Source organism: Psittacula echo, assembly GCF_963264785.1.
Source record: "Psittacula echo genome assembly, chromosome: 16".
NCBI lineage: Eukaryota > Metazoa > Chordata > Aves > Psittaciformes > Psittacidae > Psittacula > Psittacula echo.
In genome coordinates, this window is record NC_137752.1 from 958,928 (window position 1) to 975,119 (window position 16,192).

At 50.2% G+C, this 16,192-nt stretch overlaps 1 protein-coding gene across 2 annotated transcripts in view; it reads left to right on the forward strand.

Moving 5' to 3' along the window:
* The window catches only part of COL5A1 (collagen type V alpha 1 chain), a gene marked incomplete at its 5' end in the record, with an annotated part of 131,377 nt that overhangs the window by 58,244 nt on the left and 56,941 nt on the right, over window positions 1–16,192 (forward strand). Inside the window, 7 exons of one of the 2 annotated variants that reach the window (XM_080630674.1) lie at window positions 734–880; window positions 999–1,247; window positions 4,927–5,109; window positions 5,410–5,466; window positions 9,356–9,397; window positions 9,602–9,664; window positions 15,258–15,332. In XM_080630674.1, coding sequence (XP_080486800.1) covers window positions 734–880; window positions 999–1,247; window positions 4,927–5,109; window positions 5,410–5,466; window positions 9,356–9,397; window positions 9,602–9,664; window positions 15,258–15,332 — 816 coding nt within the window. The remainder of the gene's footprint in view (window positions 1–733; window positions 881–998; window positions 1,248–4,926; window positions 5,110–5,409; window positions 5,467–9,355; window positions 9,398–9,601; window positions 9,665–15,257; window positions 15,333–16,192) is intronic. The other variant, XM_080630675.1, reaches the window with a different exon arrangement.

Consider the following 16,192-nt stretch of genomic DNA (forward strand, 5'->3'; position numbering starts at 1 on the left):
TCAGTATAGTCAAAATAAGTGGTAGTAGGAAAATGAAACTTCCCTTGGAGCCAGCAGCTCAACAAGGGCTGGCTTGTTTTAGGGCTGTGTTGCTCCATGTAAGAATAACTCTTCCACGCGCCGGCATCTGCTGCCAGTGAGAGCGATGGACTGGCAAAGAAATTTGCCATGCCTGGCTGTAACCGAGCGTTCTGTTTGTGTTTCAGTTTGAAGAATGACTGACGCCTTGTGGAAAACACTGAAAATATCTCGCTTTTGGAGCCCTGTGGGCTGCGGGTGGATGGGAAGTCACATGGATACTATTAGTGCTTAGAGTGCAAATAGTACCCCGGCTTCGCAGAGCAGCTGCACAATTCAAGTGTGTTCTTCCCACCTCTCTCACTGTGTCACACGTGTGACCTGGGAGGTCCCAGCAGTGCAAGGCTAAAAGCAGTTGATGTTTCTGTATTGTGTTATCATGGGTGACTGAACTGCTGCAGGTTTGGGCCGTCATCTTTGATCAGAGGGCCGAGAGATGATTTAGAACCTCCTCAAATCACAGCCTTGCCATAGCAGCCCAAAGCCTTGGTGAAGGTTTCATAGAAGCTGATGAGCAAGAGGAAGGGAAAGATTTCATTGCATGGATCTGCATCGCAGTGTGGCCCTGTTGATATGAAATAATGCCTAAAAGAGCTGGCAGGAATGCGTTTGGGTGCTGCCAGCTTATTTTCTGCCTCTTATCTTCTCTTTGCAGTACACTGACGCGGAGGGCGAAGGTGACACCTACTACTATGAGTACCCCTACTATGAAGATGTTGATGAATCTGTAAAGCCAGAAGCTCCCACCACCAAACCCAGCACTCCTGAAGTGGCTGCTGGAGAGAGACCTGAAACCAAGCAGGTACCAATTCAATGGCAAAGATGTGGTTCACAAATGGCACCTTTGTAGAAGGGGAGGTGGAGGCTGGTGCGGAAGGTTTGCTTTTGTTTCTGATTCTGGTGTTCTATTCCTGCGATAGGACTATCCTGCTCCCACACCATCTCCTGATGGAGGGGACCCTGACAGGCAGACCAAAGAGGATCCTACAGTGGGTGATCCCCTCGTGGATGAGTACAACTATGAAACCATTAACGAGGAGTACTTCACACCTCTGCCCTACGAGGATGTCAACTACAATGAAGAAGTAGACCCTCAGGGGGGACTGACTGAGAACGCTGTGGAAGCCGAGCTCCCCACAAGCACCGTCATCACCTACAACGAGAGCGATGTAATTTCAGTGAATGCTTTTACCTTTCACTTTGTGGCTTTGATGAATTGTGGTGTTTCAGAGTCCTGAGAGCAGCGAGGATGTGCTCACCCATGTGGTAAATCTGGCAGTGCTTTGGGCAGCTCTTGGAAGAGGAAGTTCCTTGTAAAATATTTTCGCTCCAGATATTTCAGGGTGTGGAACTCAGATATTGAGGTTTTAGGGAAGGATTATTCCCCTGGAAAAATGCGCTCGTGCTGACATCTGCATTTCCCTCTGTGAAGTGCTTGTGTGACAAGAAGAAAAATGAGGGTTGCTGTTAAAATCTAAGTAGAATCATTTTATTTCAAAGCTATTAATATAAATCCTTAAAATGTTGATTTGGTGGAAAACATCAGTGTTTTTCATCTTGTCGTTCCCACTGAACATCTTCAGGGGTTTAGATTGTAATGCTCAAAAAATCCATTTCAACACTGGGACCAACCCTTGATTTCAAACTCCTGCATCCACCAGAGTGAGGACCTCTGCTTTGTGCCACAGCTGCTCAGAGGGGAGAGCAGTCCAGGTCCCATGGCTGATGTACACCAAGCAGATGAATGTGGGTCTCATCTTCAGATGAGACTTAGACAAATTGCCCTGCAGCCACGTGCTGTACAGCTCACTAGGTAAGGAAATAATGCTACATGAGGCCAATTTTGCTATCCAGGAGCACCAGCAAGGGAGTTGACAGCAGGATAATGTTTCCTGGGAGGTAGGATGGGACTTGGCAGAGTTTTGTGGTGGTTATGGGGGGACTCAGCGCCCTGGGGCCAGTGATGCAGAGGGGTCGTGTCCAGCCAATCAGTGTAGAAACTGTGGCGGAGGAGGAGGTTGAGCCACCCAAAATGATGCACAGAGAGAAACAGAAAAGGCTCCAGTATATCAAGGAAGTGAGCGCCAACCTGAGGGAACCCATGGACGGGAAAGTTTGCTGTTTCCTGACAAAGAGCCAGAAATCCTTGGCTAAGCTTGAACTTTCTAACAGAGAGGAATTAAAGATTGGATAGCGTGACCTTAGAAAAAATTGGAAGAGGAAACAAGAGGCTCGAGGGCTGCTTTGGTTGTTAGGAAAAGGAAATAAAAGGAGGAAAGTTCAGGTAGGGAAACACATGGTGAAACTTTCCTGTGTGAAAGCTCAACCCTCTCTCAGCAAAGCATCTCACAGGGACAGAGTGCAACTGTTCCACTCAGCAGCTCCAAAGGAGATGGCATTTGGACAGGGAAGGCTGCAGGATGGCTCCCGGGGTGGGAGGTTGCTCCAGTGAATCTCTTAGCTGAGGAGCAGAGCAAAGGACACAGCTTGCCTGGCAGAAGGAGATTCCCATGCACTGAGGCAAAGGCTAATGCAGTGTGACATAGGGAAGAGTCCCCGGAAGAGCCAGCCTGAGGGACAAGCACCCAGGAGGATATGGATTGCAGGCTGAAACCTCAGAGTGGGAGCTAAGGGTCCTTCCTGCAACCAGGAACTCCTGGGGAAGCCAAATCTGCTAATCCAGCAGCAGGCCAGGCTGCTTTGTGAGCAGTATGGAAGTGGGGATCGGCACCTCCTGCATGGAGTTGCCTGCCTAATACCTGTTATTAAGAACAGGCTTTCATTGGGAGCTGCTGAGGGGGCTGGAGAAGGTTGTTTGCTCTTTAGAAAAAGAGAAAAAAATGTCCATTAAGAATCTCATAAGTGTTTTGGCTGGTTCAGGAAGCAAAGTGCTCGTGGCTATGGGTATGTGCGGTGTGATTTCACCTCCCAGGCTCCTGCTGGCAGAGCCCGGTGCTGTTGGAGTTCACCTGACAGCATTTTGGGAAGACTTTAATTCCTACGATGGGAATGGAAAGGGGATTTAGCTTTGTACAAGTGAAACCAGTGCGAGAGGTTTGAGAGGCAGGAGCAGGCGCTGAGCTCTCCTGGGCTGGGGTTCATCGTGGCTGATAAATGCCGGGAAAGCAATTCTGAGATTTAGGAGGCAGCGATGCTCCCGAGAACAAGAGGAGCTGGGAGCAGGTAGATTCTGCTCATTGCCTGCTATTCATCAGGCAGTTTGCTTTACTTGTCCAGATGCAGATACCAGGGCTTCATATCTGCATTGTTTCTCTAAAGGGAGGACTAAAAGGAGATTTAAATGAAGCTGTTACCAGCAAAGCAGAGGCACAGTGTTCTGCACTGATTTTTGGGCCTCCTGTTTCCCTTGCAGACTGGTTTTAGTTGTCTACCAGCATTGTTCAGGAGCTGACTTTTTTGGCTTTCATTTTGGTTTTCCTCCAAAGCACCTGCAGCTCTCAGCATGGAGAATTTCGCTCCTCCTCTGCCCAGTTATTCAAGCAAATCTTCCCATGCAAATGGATTTTGGGACCTTAATCAAAACATCATCCCGGACATTTTTGATGTTCATTTAAAGCAATGCAGTCTGGAACAAGCTTGCTGTGTTATATCCAGAATCTTTGTAGCGAGATAAACAGGTTTTAAGGTTTCGAAGTGCAAACCCAGATAAAAGATTGCAAACAGGATAAAAGAGAGTGTGATAGCACCCAATCCATTTGAACAGCACAAAGGAAAAGTGATGCTAACTTTTCTGAGCCTTCTGATTGAGTAATTGCCAAGCTATAATTCCTGCAAAGACTGGTTGGTGCTTGCAAAGGTAAAGAAGATGGGGTATCAGAGCCTTAGCACTAGGCTTATTCTTATTTAAAACCTCTTGAATTTGGATGCAGATGCTTGTGCTCAGTGGTTCTGAGCAGTTTTGGCACCAAAACAAGGTCTGGAAATGATGGTGGCATTTAAGTGATTTTGAATTCATAGTAGGGAGGAGATAATTTCTCTGTGAAGCACTGGAAATAATTCAATTTATGGATCATTTTGGTCATTACCTGGATGGGAAAGAAACAAAAAACCCATCAGCAGCAGCACATGTTCTTCACAGTGCTGCTCGGAGCAAATGATGCCAAGAGGCAGTTGCCTGCCAGGCTGCAGAAAGCACAGGGGGATGGAGAGAAGCAAGGAAATTCTGATGCTTGTCTGGATGTGCTTGCCCAGCATCTGCTGCTGGAAGGATTCAGGAAGGATTCAGGGATTAATGCATCGGATTTGTGAAAAACCTCTGCTTCTGCTTTTTGCACAATTCCGGTCACAGTTTGGATCCCGGGATAAGCAAACAGGAGGTTTGGTAGAAGCGAACTTGGATTTTTCCACATTTCCTCCTGTAATCAGATACTCACAACAACAGATCGAGGTTTTGGTGGGCATTTTGACTATGAGACTGGATGTGTCAATTCTGGTGCTTAATGATCCAGCATCTCTGTTATTGAGGCTGTGAGAGATGAGGAGGGCTTGGAGTTAGAAACTTCCATTGCCTCTTTCTTCAGGTCTTCAGAGTTTGCAGAGTGCTCCTGATGTGAGCTGGTGCTTTGTGCTCTGCTTCGTTTTCCTCACTCAAGCTTTTCCTCAGTGTTATTCCAGGGATTGACAGAGGAATCCCGGGGAAAGCCAGGGTGTTTCTGACGTAAAGATCTTCCCGTCCTTCTTCCCTGCCACTGGAGAAGACCCTTAGAGGTCCCTGGAGACTTTAGAACTCCAGAACTTAACTTTTCTTGTCCTTGTTCTTTACAACTCTTGTTACAATACATCCTCCTCACATTGCAAGCCCTGCATCCCTTATTCCAACATGCACAGCCTGAAGTGTTGCTGCTCTTTTGCTTCCAGGCTGCTCAGGGAGGAGACGACCTGGATAAAGATTTCACTGAGGAAACAATAAAAGAATATGATGGGAATTACTATGATAACTATTACGACCGAACAGTCTCTCCTGATATTGGCCCTGGCATGCCTGCCAACCAGGACACCATCTATGAAGGGGTAAGAGAGTTTATTTCCCATAGAAGGTGAATCTGGCTCAAAATGTTTGTCACCCCATCATTAACAGCATAAAGATCAGCAATGTGAAAACCAGCGAGAACATCTCACTTGGATTCATTCACTTGCACTGCACGTGCTCTGCACGGGGTGAGGAGGTGCCTGTTTCTCTTCTACATGAGCACCAGCATCCTTTTGGGGCAGAAGTTGGTCCAGGATCTCCAGATCCTGCTCAGAGCAGTGATGCTGATGGGGGTGATGTCCTCTCTGACTCTGGTTTTGTGTTTCCCTTGTGTGCTGCAGATCGGTGGCCCACGGGGCGAGAAGGGACAGAAAGGGGAGCCCGCAATTATTGAGCCGGTAAGGAGCAAATGGTGTTTTGGTGTTAGTGTTTTCCCAAGGGAAAAGTCCAAGGGGTATGTTTGATGTGGCCTGGGGTGCTCTGGTACAGCTGGGAGGAGAATTTCCCATGGAGGAATTACTTGGTTCATTTAAACACTTCAAATACAAAATACTGTACATTTTTCTTTTAAAAACCTTTGAGCAGTGACTGAAATCATGAAGAAGTTCAGGATTTCCCATGAAATCTCTTATTTACCAGAATAAACCCAGGCCTTTCAGAGGGGAAGCATCAGGCAGAGGGCAGGTCTCACCTCTTTGGAGGTTTGTAGTGCCCTCAGCTCGCAGTGACCCCACTCCCCAAGTGCTGGTGGCCAAGTCACATCCTGACCTGACCTTGCAGCTTGGGATTGGCTTTAATTGTGCCGCTAATGAATTAATCTCTCTGGAAATGAAGCGGTTCTCCCAGCACACAGCTGTGGGAGAGGATGGGTTTGCTCCTGCTCCAGGGTCCCACCAGCCTCCAGAGAAACCCAATGTCATCTGGGGTAGAACCCAGCACTCTATGATCTCTCCTGGCCTGTTTCTGGGGCTGTTTTTCTCTCTAAAAGAGCTTCCTGTGCCCTCTGCAGTCAGCAAAAACTGTGGGTGCCCAACTGAGCACCCTGTTAAGTGAGGACGGAGCCACTGTGGGGCCAGCTGGGGCTTGCTCACCGGTACCCATTGGGCAGAGCAAGAGGCTGGGGGTTGATGGCCGTGTGTGTGTGTCCCCTGCTGGGTACCAGGATGCCGAGGTGCTCCCATGGGTGTTCCTCCCAGCCTGGAGCCGGGACCGCAGGTCCTTGCAGCCGCCTCCCTGCATGCTCCCACACACCAGCAGCTCAATTAACCAGCAGCTCAATTAACCTCGTTTCTCTGGCAAGGGCCCAGTGCAGCAGCACTTCCCATCACTGTTCTTTCTCTTTAATTCTTCCTCCCTTTCCTTCTCTGACCGACATTCTGCTGGGGGGAGCAGGGGGAAGCTGTTGTGCAGCAGCAGGGCTTGACAAGCCTGAATTGAGCATCTTGTAAAAGCTTTTCTGTCCTTTCCTTCTCTTCCTTCCTGGGGCTCGCTCCCACCCTGCAGACAAAAGGAGTGAGCAGTTTGCTTATCAGAGGTGTGGGAAGGGTGGGGGGCAGCTGAACCTCAGGGAAATGATGGCAGAAACCAGTCTGCCCTGTCCAGAGCCCATCTGAAAGGCTACAAAGCCAACAAAACAGTTAAGTTTAATCATCCAGAAAGAATTTGGCTGCCTTTGCTATTTCAAAACACTGGAGCATGCATCGCTTTTGCCAGAGAGTAAACAAGACCAAATGCCGCCCTGTCCCTCGCCGTGCGGTTCCTCTGCAGCACAGACTCGGATTCGCTGTGCTCTTTAGCTCTTTTTTTCCGATGGGAGCTGCAGCGGAGGGGGAAGAAACCCAAAGGCGTTAGTGGGATCCTGCAGGGCTTTATTCTCTGTTCCCTTCCACCCTCCTGTCCTTCAATCCTTGCTCGGTGCTGACACTTGCTGGAGGCAGCGGGGCAGCACAGCCGCAGGGTGAGGAGGGCTGATGGATGGTGGGGACCCCCCATCCTTGAAGGCTCCAGGCTGCCTGTGCTTGGGGGGGCCCTGGTGCTCCTGCCTGCCCCAGGCAGGGTGTGATCAGCCCTTGCACACACCTCTGTGTGCTGCAGCCGGTGTCTGGGCTGTTCCTGTGACATGAGTTGCACTTGTGGGTAGCACCTGGGTCTTGACTGACTGGAAGCAATGCTCTCTTTTCCCCTGTGACAGTCCCAACTCCATGGTTTGCTTGCTGTACCCCCAAGGCATCGCCCTTGGTGGCATTCCCCCCCCCCAACCCAGTCCTGGTCCCCAAACCCTCCCACTTTTCCATTGCTCCTGTTGATGAGCAGTCATATAAACAGTGGCGGTTTCTTGCCAAGGAGAATCTCCAGATGTCCCTAAAGCCTGAGCTCAACATAAACCAACAGATAAATATGGGAGGATGCCAAGGATGTTTGCATTGCAAATCGGCTCATTAGCCCCGGCCCTTACCCCAGGCTGAGGAGCGGCCCCAGGCTCTGCAGCTGGCCATGGGAAGCAGAACCTCAGCATGCTCAGCCCATGGCATGGTCACCCAGCAACCCACGTGTGTCCTGGGGAGACCTGTGTGGGCTGTGGCCCTGCATCAGCCCAGACACAATTACTGGTGTCTGGTTTAGAGCCTGCCACGGCAAAATGTGCCATCGTTGGTCTCAGCAGGGATGGACCCTGGGGGTTCCATGTGGGAAAAGGTTTGCTGGGACCTCTGGGGTTCCCTGCACAGTGTCCTCGTTGTTTGCCCAAAAAGGAGCCAGTGCTTAGTGGATGTCCTGGGGGACACTTTCTCCACCAGCATCTTCTCGGTAGCTTCCAGCAGCAAATAGCTGACACTTAGTGCAGGTCAGAGGAATGCTGTGTAGGGTTCACCCTGATTCCCACCCAGACAGGAGCAGCGTCTCCATGGCAGGCAGGAAAACTGCTGTCAAAATGGGCACAGGATGAAGCCCGAGACCTAAATTCTTTCCTGGTGAAGAACGGCTGCGCAGGCGCTTCCTTCTGTGATGGCAGCGGCAGCAAATTTCCCCTCACACTTCCAAGTGAGGTGGGAGCCAGGTTTTATACGAGGTGGTAATGAATAGCATGGACACTGGGAGAGACAGAAAACAGCACTGGCCACGCATTAGTGGTGCAGAAACAGGCATCCTGCTAATGGAAGCAGGGATGGTTCATGTTTCACCCCTTTTTTTGCTCCTCTGGGCTTAGAAACTGTGGCTTTTGGGGCAGGAATGCCTGGATTTCCCTGTAGCCTTTTCAAACGGGTTCAGCTGAGCCCTCTTCTGCTGTAGTGGCTGCCATGGGGTCAGCTGAGGCTTTTAGCACCAGAGCTGAGTCCAGGAGACCGGCCAAGGGTGACCTAAGGCCAGTCCCTGCACTTGTTTCCTCCTGGCTTCTCCCATACGAACTCACTGCTTATCTACAGGGTCTTACAGGCAGATGTCACCCCGTAGGATAAGTGTCCCTGTTTGCTGCCCATGAACTGGGCAGTGCTGGGATGGCTTTGGCTCACCCTGGATGCTGCTGGGGTCACGGTCACTGGCACAGAGGGAACAGGGCAGTGCTCACCATGGGGTTCTTCCCAGCAGATTGTCCTGATGCTGTCAGGAAAGCATTTGCTGGGATTATTGAGAGGTTTCTTTCCTGCCTCTTATGTATTCATGAGGAGGGGGGGGAGAAAAACTCGACTCTACTGAGTATGTGATAGACCTGATTTAAAGTTATGACAAAATGTTTAGATTAAAAGGACTGGAATAACATTATTCTACCATTTTGCACACACAGTGATTTCCTGGGTACACAGATAAATCACAGCACGCAGGCTGCTGGGAAAGTCATTTAAAAACCCCACTATTTGATTATTAACATTTTTTTTTTAAGCTGCTTGGGTCTAGAAACAGCTTCTTCCTGAAGAGGAGCTTTTCTCCTGCTCCAGCACCATCCAGGCTGGATGTGCCCCAGGGTTTGCCCTTTGCTGGCCATGTGCTGAGGGCGAAGGGTTGCGGTTGGGAAGGTGACCCTGTGCTGGGTGAGGGTGAGCTTGGGGCTGCGGCTGTCTTGCCATGCCCTATGTGATTTAAATAGATGGTATCTGGCTCTTCAGGGGGCAGTGACTTTTGTGCCTCTCATCCCGAGAGAGCAGAGACGCTGCAGCTCGGGGATACCCACACCCAGCAGCAAGACCTGGAATACTTCAGCACAGAGGAAGGGTTGCGCTTTCCAGCCCTGTGGGCAGAGTGACCGTGAGGCTGTGCCTTGCTAATGTTTCTGTCTTCTCTTCCATTGCTCAGGGTATGCTGGTGGAAGGCCCCCCCGGACCCGAAGGCCCAGCAGTAAGTGTCCCTTTGTCTGCACCGCAGGGTGCACGTGGCTCTGAGGTGCTGATGTACATGGAGGGCTCCGTGTGCCGCCAGCCCAGGGCTCTGTTGCTTCTAGATACCCAGGAAGGGTGCAGAGAGCTCTGCGTCCATTTCCTGGTGCAGAACTGAAGAGAAAGCTTTAAGCAGCTTATTTTTAACCTGTCTTTTCTATGCTAGGGTCTTCCAGGACCTCCAGGACCAACTGGACCTGTGGGCTTAATGGGTGACCCTGGGGAGAGAGTGAGTACTCGTGTTTTATTCCTCTTTGGGTCATTTTGCCTGTGCAAAGTGGGGCTGTAACTTGGGCTTTGCATCTTTGGTTTTGATGTTACTTTAAATCAGTTTTGTCACTGGCAGCAACTGCTTTGTAAACTGCTGCCTGCAGAAGCCTCCAGCTCTGCGATGTCTCACCTGCTCCCAAAGCACTTTTGTGGACCAAGGCCCTGAATCCCACATTTTAGCACCACACTTTGGTCACAATTGCATCATTATTCATTATTGCTAGGTCCTCACCTGGGATCTGGCCTGTGGTTTTGGGAGCTGCTGGACTCGAGCCTTGGATCAGTAGGTGTTGCACCAGCACCATGTGAGCAGCAAAATGTGAGCTGAGTCTCTGAAATGACCCTGTACCAACACAAGGTTTTGCTTTTGTTCACCCTGTTCTAGCCTGTTCCCCCTCCCTGGCAGAGACAGCCAGGCAAGCAGGTGCCTGTCTGGTACCCAATGGGACAGGCTGCACATCACTTCCAGCCCTGCACCCAGCAGGGATTGTGCCTTGACATCCAGTGGAACACTCACCATAGCACTGATGGCCTCTGGCTTTGCACAGGAGCTTAGATGGGATCATTCTTGGCTGCCGGAGCAGCTCAGTTTGGGTCTGAAATGAGAGGAGTGCCCTTGAGCAATGCTGGTTTGGGTGATGGAGCATCGATGTGGAGCTGCGCTGGCAGGAGCAGAGTGGTTCCTGCTCGGTGCAGCCCAGTGGAGCAGGGTGTGCTGCAGGCAGCTGAGCAGCGGTGCAGGGGCCGTGTGGACCAGCAGCAGTCACTTCGCATGAGTAAATTCATTGATTTCAGCAGCTTTGTGAGCAAAACAAATGGAGCTTGGAGCCTGACACCGTTTGGGTGCTTTGGTGCATCTTGATGTCGAGCGCAGTCAGATGCGCTTTCAAAACAGCTTCTGGTGTTCTGCTGTTCCAGTGGGCTCCCAGCAGCGCTGACATCAGCCTCCACCTGGAGCTGGCTGTGGCCTGAGGCATCCCGACAGTCCCTTAGTGTAAAAGGCAATAATGTGCCTCCCTCCGTGCGGGTTTGTGAAGGCAGGCTTGGCTGGAAGCCTGTTTTTCCAGAGTTCTTCCTGGAAAGCTCAGGAGGGAGGGGGCAGCAGGGACACAGCTCACAGGAGGTGCTCCTCAACACGAGGTGTCCCAGCTTTTCCCTTTCCAGAAACCCAGCTGTTCCCTTTCCTGTCCGAGGTACCCCGGAGCTGTTGTCCTTCCCTAGTGCTGCTCCTGCTGTCATTCCTCTCCCATAGAGGTGGTTCTTGTCTGCAATAAGGAAGAGATGGGAAACTGCCCGTCTGCAGTTGGTGGTCTTCCAAATTATCCCCTTAGGGTGGGTTTGGGACCCCTGGGACCTGAGTGCCTCCCTGGGGGCAGTCTCCTTCCTCCAGTGGAGGACAAAGCAACCAGCTGGCTCCAAGCCTTCATTATTCACCTCCCAGCCCCATGACACGGACATTGCAACCTACAGCCACTGACAGAAACAAACCCACTGCTGCCCTGCACTGGGAAGTGTCTGCTGTGGGGTTAAGGTGTGCTTGAGGAGACTGCTTCAGTGTTGGGACGCTCCTGTGGCAACGGCTCTAACCTGGGCCCTGTATTTTTTTAATGAAGGCTTTTTGTCACCTTCTCGGTGCCTGGGGACTTGCCTGGAGCCTGCTGGCTCCCCCAGAGCAGTGCTGTAAGGACCCCAGCTCACCCATACTCCCGGGGTGTGTTACTGGGTTTTGATGGAGCAGTAATAATGCTTCTTGTGGTTGTGACATGACTGAGAACGAGAGGCCCTGACTGTGCTCCATTGATCGGTGTGTGCAAGCTCAGAAAGTCAATAGGCAGCTGCAGGCTCTGCCCATGGCCAGGAGCCAGGGCCACCACTCACTGAGGCTGGATTAACCCCTGAGAAACCGCAGGACCAAGGAAGGCCTCTGCCTCCTTGGGTATGAGACTTCAGAGAGGATGGGCAAGGTCCCGGCAGTGGTTTGCATCTTGCAGTGGCCTAGGACTAGTCAAAAGAGCTGTGTGGCTTCATCAGGCTCTTGGTGGGTCTTCATCCTGGAAGGGTCCTGTGTGTTGCCCAGCTTTGTCCTTTTCTCCCCTTGACATTGCTGCTGCTGCTCCCAAGTGTTCAGTTGCCTGGCGGGATGGATGCTGCAGGCAGTCTGTGCTCCTGCCCTTGGGCCAGGCAGATGCAGGCGTTTGGCCAGGCTCCTCTGGAGTGGCCTTGCAAAGCCAGGCAGCAGCAGACACGTTGTCCCCAGAGATGCTGCTCCACACCCTGAAACGAGGCGTGATTTACATTCTAGCATATCCTGCTTTTTTGTGTGGCCAGAACAGAATGTAACACAGCATATTGTGCATCGAGAAGTGATGAACTTGCAGAGCCCGGAGCTGCAACTGCATTAAAATACTCCTTTTCAATTACAGCAGCTCCTCTTTTAATTTGTTTATTATTAACCCTGCACATAGCTCATGAATTTACATGACACTTCAATGTGTGCGGCGAGGAACATTGCCTATGCCTACATCTGATAGAAGGATTTCTTATTTGCAATCAGGCAGGTGCACTGAATTAATATACCAATAATATTCAGCTATGTTAATATTGGCCAACACTCATTTAGCTCTGTTTTATTCATCATGTCAGTTTGTTCGTTTATCCCACTTATTTTCCAACACAAAGAAGAGCTTGTGGCACCGGGCAAGCTGCGGAGCAGCCTGGTTGTGGGAGGCTTCAGAGCACTCATCTGGGAGGAGGGCGGTTTAGGATGACTTGGGTTTCTCTGAGCAGTGGGAAGAAGGAAATACGGCGCTGAGGAGACCAGCAAGCTCTGTGATGGGTGCTCTGCACTGGAGTGGAGAAAGTGGAATGGGGGAAATGTGCTCCTTTGAACATGATGAGCTGCAGCGTTAGAGCAAACTGCAGCTCTGCACCAGCCCTGCTGTGCGCTTGGAAATCCGGGTATTGGGGTGCTCTGGGCTTGATCAGCTTGTCCATGGGGAAGGCTGATCACAGAACGAGAGCTGTAACTTCCAAGACCATACAGTCATTGTGTCCCAAGGATTTATTCCCCCAATGACAGGTTTGCATCTCAGAGGTGTAATAGGATTCCTAAAATCCTCACTGGGGCTCTGAAAGGCTGGATGTGTTCAGGGTGCCGGTTTTACCACCAGTGAGCACTGCTGGACCTACGAGACCCCAAATGCTGCAAGGGATTCTGTTGTAGAATGATCTGACCAGGGCTGAAAAATAGTCTGAGAGAGACACTTGAAGCAAACTCAGGCTCCCTCACTAGTGTGGGCTGCTGGGCACCACTGTCACTGCCTGCTGCTCGAGGAACCTCAGCGCTAACACCGAGGTTTCAGTGTAAACATTGCCTTGAAATACTGCATTAGTGTTTGCACTCAGCATGGCATTTTAGAGCACTGCACCAAATGAAAGTTGAAGTCCCCATCCCTGGCTGCTATATATCAGCAAATCTCTATTTACATAATGAGTGACACAGATTTACACCAGCTGAGGGGCTGGCGTGCTGCGTTTCTGAAAGGCATTCATGACTTTCAATTTACAAAGTGCTTTATGGGGCTGATTTTCCTCCAGCCCATGGCCCCCCACTGCTCCACCCCACAAGGAAGAGACCTCACAGACCCAACATGGAACAAAGGGAGGTGTTTATGTATAAAAACATTGCACCGATGTTTGTCAGGCAGAGTACGTACAGAGAGATAAATAAGCTCCTTCCTGATCCATCATTTGCTGGACTTGGCGTTAAAGGAGAAGAGAGAAAGGAAACAAAGTTTATTATAGAAAATGAGACTGGCCTAAATTATTTATTGTGCTTCTGCTCCAGCAGATGGGCCTGGCCTCTGCACCGCAGCAGCGGAGTCAAGAGCTTCAGTGTCAGCCAGGCTGAGTAAACAGCATGAATGTAACATCATGAGCTTGCCCTGAAAAGTGGGCATCCCGGTGTGTTGTGCAGACTCACTTCAACACCGAGCCTGCTGCTGGGTTTCTTTCTCTTCCTGCTAGCTCCCTGGGCAGTGCTGTTGCTGCAGCGTGGGGAGCAGCACTGTTATTCTGGGCTGGCTGTGGTGCAGCCCTTGGCTCTGCCCTGTACTTGCGGTGTGGGTCCAGCCGCAGCCCGGCTGGGCGATGGGCTGGCTGGGGCAGGGTGGAGCACAGCAGCTCTTCACCCCCACCCTGGAGCTGGGCTCTAATTTAGTGCTTGAGTGTTTTGGGTCCCTTTTTAAGAGGGAGGTGACGAGGGAAATGTTAAGTTGAACACGACATAGAGAGAAGGGAAGAACAGGGACCGAAAAGATGCACCAAGATCTTGTTGGAAGACAGTGGAGCAGGGATAAAACACCAGGTGCTTGGGTTGGTTGGTTGGTTGGTTGTTTAAAAACGTTTTGATTTTTAGGGATCTTGTGACATGTTTCTATTTCCCTTGCTCCTTTCCCACCTTTACCCACCTCCCTTTGCCTTGTGGGGTGAGTGTGCAACATACTGGGTCAAGGTGTGGCTCTGGTGTCCCTGTAGATGGTCCATAGGTGTCTGATTTGTGGCAGCGTTTGACTTTTGCTTTTATTTGGTGTCTGCGAGGGCTGGAGGGCATCGGGCAGGTCAAAGAAAGCAAGAACTGACATAGGCGCCTGTTGCTTGCCCTTCCTGCCTTGCCATGGACTGAGCACCAGGGCTCCTCTTGGCCTCAGTTGGATGTAATAAGTTGTCTTGCCTTCAGCTCCTTGAGCTGATGTGAAACTGTAATCAGGCATGCACATTGAGTAGTTGGATGTCATCCTCATTGCATGTAGGATTGTTGGATGGATGTGCAAATTTGGATTAACTTCAACTTCTTGCCAAGTGCACAACTGGGAATACAAATAATCTATGGGCTGTCTTAGGAAAATTGGCCATATTTGATTATTTATAGCTCCATCAATAGATCTTTTACTGCATGCTTGTTTCTTTAGTTGAGTTAAAGAGACTCAACTGATGTTAATCAGCACAGCTCCATGGAGATCCTCAGAGTCCTGCTGATTTACAGCCACTGACAGGATCACTCACTCTACTGTAGACAGAAGTAGCCTCATAGGACTAACAGAAAGACGGAAGAGAGAAAAATGCAATGACCCAGATGACTGAACATGTGCAGAAATGTATTTATCTTTCCACGTTTCTATCTCACTGACCTGAGTTACGAAGTTTCATATATGTTTTTAATAGGTTTTAACAGACCCAACTAAACACTGATTCCATTAACTTGGAACATTGCAGAGACTTTCAGTGCTCACTCAAAAATTGCATATGGCAGACTCTGGAAATACGGAGGCCAGGATGTAACAAGAGGGAATCCCTAAGGAAAATCGTGTGTGTTCCAAATGGGCTTCCACAAAATTTGCCATGGCATTGGGATGCCCACACACTCAGCACCTGCCTGTCCAGATAGCGAGCCTATTGTATCACGACATAAGCCTTTGCGAGCATGACTACTTACATATGGACATGACTAAAATGACACCATAGAAGTTTATTTCTATTCTTGTTTCTTGTAGGGGCCACCTGGTCGCCCGGGTCTCCCAGGAGCAGATGGTTTGCCAGGACCACCAGGGACAATGCTCATGCTGCCAGTAAGTACAAGCATTTAAATGAGTTGGCTTCTTGGCTTTGCTACCGCTTAGTGCCTGTTTTTGTAGAAGTCTCCCATCTCTTTTCCATCAAGGACACATTTCCCTTGGTGTAAAAGATGGGTCCAGATAGTTCCCCTGGTAAATTTACTCTCTGCAAAGCACTGTCACTTCTTCATTGGTCAGAAGCACAGGGCAGCTAGGTCAAAACTTCCAGAAGGGATGAATAAGCTTAAGTGTTTGTGACTGGGCATGGTGCTGGAGAGTGAGTCATAAAGAAGCAACGGAAGACAATTCCAAGGGCAGAACCCTTCCTGCTGCCTCAAACAGTTCTTCAAAGCAGGTGCTACAGTTGTAAGCACCTGAATGAACTGCTGTCTTTTGATGACCTGTGGTTAATGTGCATTGAAGCTAGCAAGTACCGAGTCAGCCTTCTTGGTCCTGGGATGCTTAAAGGAATGGTTATATTTTGTGCCTGCTTTGATGTAAGAAAACCCTATGGAAACCAGCTGCTGCAAATGAGTGGTTAGGTACCAAAGGGAAAGAGTCTTTAGTGAAAAACCACAGTGCCCTTCTCCGACCTCCAAATGGGAGAGCGATACTTGTGTAGGCTCCTGGCAGGGTGCCTGGGACAGCCTGGGCCGAGTGCTCAACATGGAGCTTAGCTGGCCGTTACAATACGTTTGTTGGTCCCTACAGTGACCGACTGTAGGCCTATAAATTGCATCTCTTTGAAGCTGCTTGCCAAGTTCGTGTGGTCATGTACCTAGCGCCAACCAAGCGAAAGGCAGAGGTGAAATGGAGGTGAAAGAACGGTCCAAGTAGGTTCTACAGCCTGGGGTCCTTCTTGCAAAACCCCAAAT